The 9,218-nt window shown below is 32.5% G+C and overlaps 1 protein-coding gene across 3 annotated transcripts; it reads right to left on the bottom strand.

The window, feature by feature from the left end:
* Positions 1 to 1,692: 1,692 nt before the first annotated feature.
* Positions 1,693 to 7,329, bottom strand: LOC122304234 (cellulose synthase-like protein E6). Of its 3 annotated transcripts, XM_043116382.1 has the most exons (9): positions 7,110 to 7,324; positions 6,886 to 7,021; positions 6,452 to 6,776; positions 3,896 to 4,036; positions 3,593 to 3,724; positions 3,253 to 3,465; positions 2,881 to 3,111; positions 2,439 to 2,786; positions 1,693 to 2,353 (listed from the first exon to the last, which is right to left on the bottom strand). In XM_043116382.1, exons 2-9 carry the CDS (start codon positions 6,948 to 6,950, stop codon positions 1,808 to 1,810), a joined length of 2,001 nt encoding a protein of 666 aa, XP_042972316.1. In that variant the 5' UTR covers positions 6,951 to 7,021; positions 7,110 to 7,324; the 3' UTR covers positions 1,693 to 1,807. The 3 variants fall into 3 exon arrangements, with proteins under 3 accessions (XP_042972316.1, XP_042972314.1, XP_042972315.1); XM_043116380.1 differs by having other exon boundaries at positions 6,886 to 7,325; XM_043116381.1 differs by lacking the exon at positions 3,896 to 4,036 and having other exon boundaries at positions 6,886 to 7,329.
* Between the last annotated feature and the right edge of the window lie 1,889 nt (positions 7,330 to 9,218).

Consider the following 9,218-nt stretch of genomic DNA (forward strand, 5'->3'; position numbering starts at 1 on the left):
AGTTTTTTATAGCAGAATTTTTTTTTACATAGCATATTTTTTTTTATAAAGCAAATTTGTTTTAACAGAATTTTTTTACATAGCAAATTCTTTTTTTATAAAGCAGAATTTTATAAATAGTAACAGATTTTTAATAAAACAGATTCATTTTAAATCAGTTTATTTTTTAATTTTATTTTTTTATTTTTATAAACAGATTATTTATGAGAAATTTAAATTTTATTAAAATGGAAAAATCAGACCGAACCAAACCATAAATAGATTTTTTGATTTAGGAGGATAATCGATACGTAATCGATTTTAAAAAATATAAAATTAGTATACCAATTTGATCTTAAATTTTATTCAAAATCGAACTAAACTGGATCGGTTATATACCCCTATATCTAGGGATGAATTTAGCCATCGAGAGGATAATGTAGGGTGGGGCCGGACAAATCTAGTACCATTGGTCCCAACTACCTCCACAGAGTTTTATTTTCTCGAAACAAAGGGGCCGGCTATTTAATTATTTCCCGTATAAATCTCTGCATTATCATATAAAACAAAATGATCTATTTGTAAATGAAAAATTCTATGGAACGGCTACAGTTGTGTAAGCCTCGGGGTGCACCTCACGTGGTCATGCTCATGTTAGGTTTGAACTTGGAAACTTCACCTTTGGAGATCATTCAGGGTATATTTTTAAAGAAAGAGTAAAAATTTTGAAAATTATTTTAAAATGGAAATGTGAGAGCTTACAAATAAAAAAGTTTTGCTAAATATAAGCCCGCACACCGCATCATATTTATTTTTTATTTTTTAAAAGTTTTTTATTTTTTTGATTTATTTTTATTGAACTAATTGAATTCTTCTACTTATTATTTATATATCAAACATTTGGAAAAATAAAACAAATAAAAAAAAGTGTGGTATGTAGCAATGTTTTGAATGCCGTAGGCCCGTATCAGATGTCGTACTGGTCAAGGCACTGGAATGAAATATTTCGATACCGTTTCCGTTTCGTGTACCGTTTCGGGATAGTCGATATATAAATAAATTATATATATAAATTATATTTCAAAATAATAGTCTATATATGAATAAATTATATATGAATATATATGTATATATAAATTATAAATAGTCTGGTATGAATTAGGGGTCAAAAAATGAGATTATAATTTAAAAAAACGAAAAAAAAAACATAACACCAAAATACAAGTTGGTATGACCTGTATTTCAACTGATACCATACCTGTACTGGCCAGTATGGTACGGTACCAAAAATAATGGTAAGTAGTAGTGTGTGGGTTTATAATTAGAAACTTTTTTTAAAAAATAAGCTAACTAATTTGTGCGCCAACTTGAGTTGCCTTTGCTCTCATTGGCACCGGCCAGATCCGGAACTCAAGGGGGAGGTCTGAGTATCGAATGCCCATCCGTATTGCCTAGAGAAAAAAATTGTCCCTCTCTTTGGATTCCGTAAGAAATAGATAACAATGTAATAAGGTATGTTGGCGTATTAGATCATGAGGCACATCAATACAGAACCGAAACATGAATATAGTTTTGGAGGGGGAGGGGAGTTGAAGATCAGTGTACAGGTCACACTTAGATCGAAGTTGTTCGTCAAGGGCGCCTTATAATTGGCGGAAAACTACGATCGAGCACAAGACCACTATTGGGAGAGCTGTCTGAAAATTTGTGATGTTTAGAAACTGACAACTGTAATAGATAATGCCACGGAAGTCTACATGCATTGAGAATCGTAATTTCAACATATTTCTTTGCTAGCAGAAAGTTTTGCTTGGCATTTAGAGAGAACTTAATAACAGGCTAATGCGCAAGCCAAAGCCGCAAACATAAGTGACCACTTTGTCACTGAAGTTGGCATCCTGCCCTTGTCTTTCCTGAGGAAGAGACCTTGATAAACAGGGAGATTGATAATAACTAGGAGAGCACATAGAAGAATCTGCAACGTAAATGGGTTTGAAAACCAAATTTGCATATCCATAACCACCCTCTTCATTCCTCCAACAAAACAGAATGCGTTTAGCAACGCCAGTGTTGCTATAATGGTAAACATTGGGGAAGAAGCACCGAATTCCATGAGCTCCTGTTCATGTCTCTGCGACACATCAGTTTCAGCCACCTTTGCCGTGATGGCGAAGGCAGAGTCCGTAAATCCCATAAGTTTTAGGATGTTGTCAATGAAGGCAAAGACGTAGGAACTGATTCTTTTGAAGAGCCACATCCTTTGTTCATTCCACCAACCTTGCAATGTGCCCCCACAACAAACAAATTCTCCAAGACTGTATGCCCGGTGGACAATGATGACGAATGCGAATGGTAGCACCCATGCGCTTGAAATCTGTTAGTGTAAGATGATTTAGTCTTAGCAAAAAATTTAGGAACAACCATAGATAGATTTGATTCAAATAAGGAGATTTTCGTACCTTAGGAAACAAGGGAATGCCCCTAAGCAGGCACAAGGATGGTACTGCAACATAATACAGTGTGGCCAAGCAGTTTGGAGCACATAGCAAATAGGGACAATAGGAAAGTTGAAGTTTGAGGGGAATTTTTTTATACCCATACACAAGCGGACAGTACCTTGAGACCAACATCTGAAAATGGCCTTCACTCCATCTTCTGTGCTGTACAAGTGCCTGTAGTAATGTAGTGGGTGCAAGTCCGAGGAAGCCCTTCCTTTCTGGATTGAAATAGATAGATCGCCAACCTCGACATTGTATAGCTAGTCCTGTTATGACATCCTCAGTTGGACAGCCATATTTCAGACCCACCTGCAAATCACAAGATGCATATGAAGGTTCACATGGAGTTAATTACGAGAAGAGGAGGAGAAGGGGGAGGGGGGGAAGAAAGAGAGAGAGAGACCTCGTTTCCCCATTGAGCGTACTTCTCTTCATAGGTACAACTTGCAAGGACTTTGGAAGTATCTTCTAGGACACTCGCGCACTCTTCTATTTTAATGTCACTCCATCCCTTCCAATTTGCCTTACATTCCTGATCACTATACTTCTGTCCACAAAGAGCATTTCTTCTGTGAAAGCACCCAGTACCAAGAAAGCATGGTCCTCCATTCCCGTCAAATCCTTGAATCTCCACCTGTATTAACACGCGCGCAGTACCACACACAAATTCCGTTTTAAGTATTCTACAATTATCAGGAGCGTTAATGCTTGCGTGCTTAATTAATTTAATCATTTTAAATCAATACGGCATGTTAGTGGTTTTTTGTAAGCTTACCCTCGATAGTACGTTGAAGGAACTGCCGTAGACATCGTTCTTCGTAAGGTTCTCGAAGGACTGTGGAAACTGTACGAAGCCAAATTCGTGACCCTTCTCTTCATCCATGAAAAAACACACAGCATCCCTCACTGACTCCGAATTGTTCGAATACATGTCGCAATCCAAAATAAGAATTATGGGGCAATTGCTTATCCTCGATGACACCCTTATCTATATATATATTTTTTTAATCATAAAAGATTATTTTATTAGACCTGCATGCAATATGCATCAAATATACAATTAAAAGCTTTTGATGATGCGGATTTATATATCTATGGCGTGCGTACGTACGTACCAGTGCATTTACGGATCCTGCTTTGAAGTTGTGGTGGTACTGTGGTCTCTTTTCACGTGCTAAGTATACCAAAGTTGGCAATGGCTGTCCTTCAATGTCTACAGCCTTGGGATCTTTCGCATCGATAAGTATCTGTGAATTAGTCACACGTACAACTCTATTAATTAAGCAAGCAAAAGAATTGCGTAAATCTTAGAGAAGTACGTACTAAATATTAATTCAATCTCATCATGTATAATATTATATATATATACATATATATTTTATATATGACATGAGTGACATTGTAGATCAAAGTACTACTTGAAGAATGGTTTGATGATCACGTCGGCTTGCGACCGAATTCCACTCTCTGAATCCCTTGTGTTGTTTGCGTATTTCTTCTGAAATTCGGCCGAGCTTTGTGGTGGTTTCAATCCGTTTCTTCATGCCTTCATATGATTTCTATAACATGAAAAAGAAATTACTTTCTTTCCAATTCGATTGTGATTGAAAATAAATGAAAAATGTACTACATGATGCTTGGCATTCATGATCAGCGGATTTTAGATACCAATATTGGAGATCTCAGGGAAAAATTAAAATCTCGATCAAATCTGTTTTGCAGAGGGCTAAATCATTTTCTGTGGAGTATAGATCAGGCCGAGATCATCAGCTGCTCCGATAATATATATCTATACATATAGTTGGGTGCTGTTACAGGGCATATATATAATGTATTCAATACGTTAATAAACTCATGACTTGTAAATAATTTTTTTCGCTCATTAATTAAATAGTAAAATATTTTTATAGAATAATGAGGTTTGAGATTTTTGTTTTTCCTTTTTTGAAGCAGAGAGAGGTTTGGGTTGCTTTTGGACAGTGAGATGATTTTAGATATTCTGTTAATCGTAATAAAAAGTTAATAATAAAATATTAAATAGTAATGAATGATAATAAAAATAAATAAATAATAAATAATAAATAATATTAAAATATTCTCATTATACTTTAATATCAAAACTAGCCCTGTGTCTCATGGATCATATTGATCGAAGAGTAATAAAAAGCGGTTGACAGTCTGTGTTGATAAATTTAAAAAAATTTTAAATTTTTTAAAATTTTTAAAATTTTTAAATTTTTTAAATTTTTTAAATTTTTTAAATTTTTTAAATTTTTTTAAATTTTTAAACAGGAACTGGGAAACTCTTTTGGAAGAATAATTTTTGTTTATAAAAAATAAATCTCATTAAAAAACAATCTTTTATACTTTACTTTAAATAAAGTCAACGCTTTTATAAAACTTTATCTGATACTTATCTATTTAACATTTGTATAAATTATTTATATTTTAAAAACGAATAATGCTATTTTATTTATTTATAATGCTATTTTATAAATCTCATTTCCATGCTGCGCATGCATTTAAATTTTTTATTTATATATATATATTTTTTAGAGACTGAATATATATCTATAAACTCGTAATCTTTATTTTAGAGACTGAAAATTATGCCAATCAGACCACAGAATTTTGGCACATGCGTTTAATAATTAATAGCTAGATCAAGACATGAATTATAATATGCACCAATATTATCTTCAATACTATGGAATAATACATATATATATATATGTATGTATGTATATATGTATGTATAACCAACATACGAGTGCGTCAAAGTAATTGTGAAAGTTACGTATGTACCGTACGTGCGAGACCTAGCTGGTTCAGGGAAACCATCATGCATCTTTCTTATTCGATCTGCACATATGCATGCCTATATATCGACAAAACTTGTGTACTTTTTCCGAACGACAGGAGGACAAATTTTGGAAAAACGGAAGTAATACCACCACCACCACTCATTTATAAGCGAATTATCTTGGCTAGGCACAGTACTAAGAATCTTTCAAACTTAAGAATAGCTCTCGAATCATATAATTATTATAATTTTTTTAAATTTTTACATACACACATTATATAATAAATAATTTAATTTTCTCAAATTTTAAAATAAAATTAATATTAAAAAATTATATTATAATAATATTTTACTCAATTTTCAACAAAAGATTTTATTTCATCTCATACCAAATGAGGTCTTAATTACACTATACTTGTGGCATGTTCACTAGTGCCATGACATTTTCCATGAATAAGATAACAACAATATTGATTGGAGAAAATAATTAGAATGGTTTTGTAGAGTCACAACAAGAAAACTATTTATTTGTTGTTAATTATTTTATAGTAAAATGATTATTCTATTCTCATAATAAATAATTATTTTTTGTCGCAAACAGTTTATCATAACGGCTCTTAAGTATTTGTATATCTTCGTTAATTCTATATATTTGGAATATTACTGTCATGTAGAATTTAAAACTAAAATTAAAAAAAAATTGTAATTTTTGATAAAGTATCGCTACTAAATATATTAATTGGTTGTAAAATAAATTTTAAATAATCACTACAAAAAAAACGGGTATTTTGGTTGCTAATAGTCTTTTCGTTACTATAAATTAATCACAATTGTCCATTTTTCTTGTAGTGAATTATATGAAAATTTATTATTTTTGTACCGTTTCTCATCGAGTAGCGACTGTATGCACTCCCAAAATATATACTATATCTCATTTGCTACCTATCCGCATGTAAAAAAGACTGTTAGTCGGTCTTCAATTGACGAACTAGTGAGCGATTCTTCCCCCCCCCTAATTTTCTTAATTTTATGATTTTTTTTTTTAAGAAATGTTTAGAAAACTCATTTTTTATTCATGATAATGCAAAAAAAGGAATCGGTTACCAATTTTAGTTCTTAGCTAGGAAAGATCGAAGGAAATCCGTATATCGAGTTGAAGAAGGAGATTTACCTTCATGGAGGACCTCTCCTTGGCCTTGACAGAATCGTCAAGTGGCTCAAGTACAGTTGTTCGGAAATAAGCTTCCGGAGATCTTGGTTCCACCTTGAATTTCTTGCAAAAGGGAAGCCAAATCTTTGAGAAACTTAAGGCCTCTACCATTGCGTAGAACGTCAAATCGGAACCACCATCGTCGGAGAGATAAACGTTTAGCTTTTGTGGTGGATAGTCATAAGCCATGACTGATAGAACTGTGTTGATCACCATAGCTGGCGGTTCTATCATGGGGTCCGCTGTGCATACGAATATGTCTATGTCCGGCAAAGCCTCTTCATATCTGTTTCTCTTACGACCAAAATTAATTAGCATGTAAACCTCGTACGTACCATGTAAATATAATAGAGAGAGAGAAGGGAGGGGGGGGGGGGGGGGGGGGGGGGGGTAACCTGATGGAGAGCCTATCTTTGAAAGTGCATCGGTAGATGGGATTCCACCGGTCAACTAGAGTCATAAACCAATAAAAGCAAAACCAAAGCTCTGAGAGAAACAATCCTATCCAAGCCCATCTTCCGGCTTCTTCTTCTGATGGTATATAGCTCACTCTATAAACAAAGATGAAGCATATACCCACGAAGAGCGAAAGTGCAAATAATTGGAAAGCAATACGTGCCTTTGCTGGCTTTGTCGCATAAAGCCGAAGATGATGGTTTTTTTCCATGATCTCTCCTTCCCTCCTTTCCTCTTAATCTCTCTCTCTGGTATGCTGCTTAAAATGAGTAGGAGTGCAGATGTTTATAGCACTGGCTACCAAACGCTGAAAAGGCTGCAAACCAAAAGCTACCATCTGCTCTAGGAGGGCCCGGATGTCCCCAAAACGAAGACTGATCGACTAGAGATAAAGTTACAGGCACAAACACGTGAAGAGTAGCGGGCAATTGTTTTGAGAGGTTCATATTTATATAAAATAAAATAAAATATAAAAATATAAAATATAAATATATGTAAAATTATGTTGGATAATTTGTTAAATTAAAGTAAAAATGATATTTCAGATTTTATTACTTAATATATATATATATATATTTCAGATTTATGATGATAATATTTCATGTAATAATATTCATTTGATCTATTATTATTTTGTAATAAAATGTTTAGAATTTATTTTTTTAATAAAAATTATCAAGTAATCTTTTAAAAGGTCACATTTTATTCTAATATGTAAGCTAATTTATTAAGTTTTATGTAAAATCTATATATTTTTGTCTCACATTAAACATTTAATGATATAATTGAAATCTTAAATAAATTTTTTCTTCCACAATGAAGTCTAGAGGATAAAATCTCTCAATTATTTTTCATACTTCATCAATCTTAAATGATTTTTCTTGAATTTTCACTTTGGATTTCATATTAAGAAGTTAAATATTATAAATTAAAACTTTGGGATTCATATTAATAAATTTATTATTTCTCCTAAACTTAGTTTAAATTAATTTTAATAAGATCACATCATTAAAAATAGATAATATATAGAAATTATATAAAATCTTACAACTGTAAGAAAAAAAATGGGATAAAAGCATTTCTAGTATATTAAAATTTTAGAAAATTTTAGAGCATATAACCTATGGAGATCGTAATTTTTTTGAGCAATCATTCTCTATATTTATAGAATTATAAATAAAAAGTGTGTACTTCTATGTTTTAAAATCGTAACTAGCTACCTAGCACTAACGTGATATGACCACATGAAAATAATTAAGTTGCAAAAAGAGTTAGAGACCATTTGGATTGAAGAATACTCTTAACTCATCTCATCCTTACATTTTTTTTTTTAAAATTTTTAAATAAAATATAATAAATAATTTAACATTTTCAAATATCAATTCAACTTTTTCAAATATTAAAACAATAATAATATTAAAAAATAATATTCTAATAATATTTTATTCAATTTTTAACTTTCATCTAAAACCTTATCATATCATCTTATTATCCAAACAACCTTTTAGCCATTTTAAACAAATAATTTATTAATTTCCTTAAATAGTGTATCTTTGGTTCCATTAATGGGGTGTAAAGTGTAAACAATTGATTTGGCACATGATTATATATAGGGTTGTTCAATTGGACCGGATTGTTTTTCAGTTCGGTCTTGATGTGAAAATTTAGGTGAGTTCGAATAATTATCTATCCGGATCTAGTTACAAATCTGATTATTTAATCCATTATCCGTAACCAGGTGTTTTTCTAAAAAATTGAATTTTTATTTCAAAACAATGTCATTTTGCATGTACAAAATTTAGAGTTCAAAAAATAAGTTGAGTTAAAAAAAAGAAAAGGTAGAGCTAAGAGCATCCCCATCCGGCCCCGCATCAGTCCCGTATCTTTATATTTTGAGGAAATTTTTAGATAAAACCCTTCTCCATCCGAATCCCCAAATTGCGGTCCAATTTTAGGGCCGCTACAGTAAATCCCCATATATGGGGATCCACTGTACATCCGCATCCCATCTTTACCCCAACGGTTTTGGAGCTCGACCCGCGACTTCTTCTCCCTCCTCTCCCCGGAATGCAGCACCTGCACCCCTCCTCGCCTAAATCGAAGGTGAATCTCCACAAATATTGCCTCGATTTGTGGTTTTTGCATTTGGATCTTTGGTTTCCCATTGTTGCATGTATTTGAATTTTTTTTTTCCTCTCAGTTGGTTCCTGTGTTGATTTTGGAGTTGGTGTTACGGTTTTGTGCCTCCTGTGTTTCTATCGGCGTTCCTGTT

This window comes from Carya illinoinensis, chromosome 3 (assembly GCF_018687715.1).
Source record: "Carya illinoinensis cultivar Pawnee chromosome 3, C.illinoinensisPawnee_v1, whole genome shotgun sequence".
NCBI lineage: Eukaryota > Viridiplantae > Streptophyta > Magnoliopsida > Fagales > Juglandaceae > Carya > Carya illinoinensis.

Excerpts from the sequence above, each read along its gene's own strand:
- LOC122304234 (XM_043116380.1), bottom strand. The coding sequence starts at position 7,157 with ATGGAAAAAAACCATCATCTTCGGCTTTATGCGACAAAGCCAGCAAAG. Across the intron at positions 3,725-3,895 it reads ATCATCAAACCATTCTTCAA|ATACTTATCGATGCGAAAGA; the intron begins GTAGTACTTTGA and ends ACTAATTCACAG. Across the intron at positions 2,787-2,880 it reads ACGCTCAATGGGGAAACGAG|GTGGGTCTGAAATATGGCTG; the intron begins GTCTCTCTCTCT and ends TGTGATTTGCAG.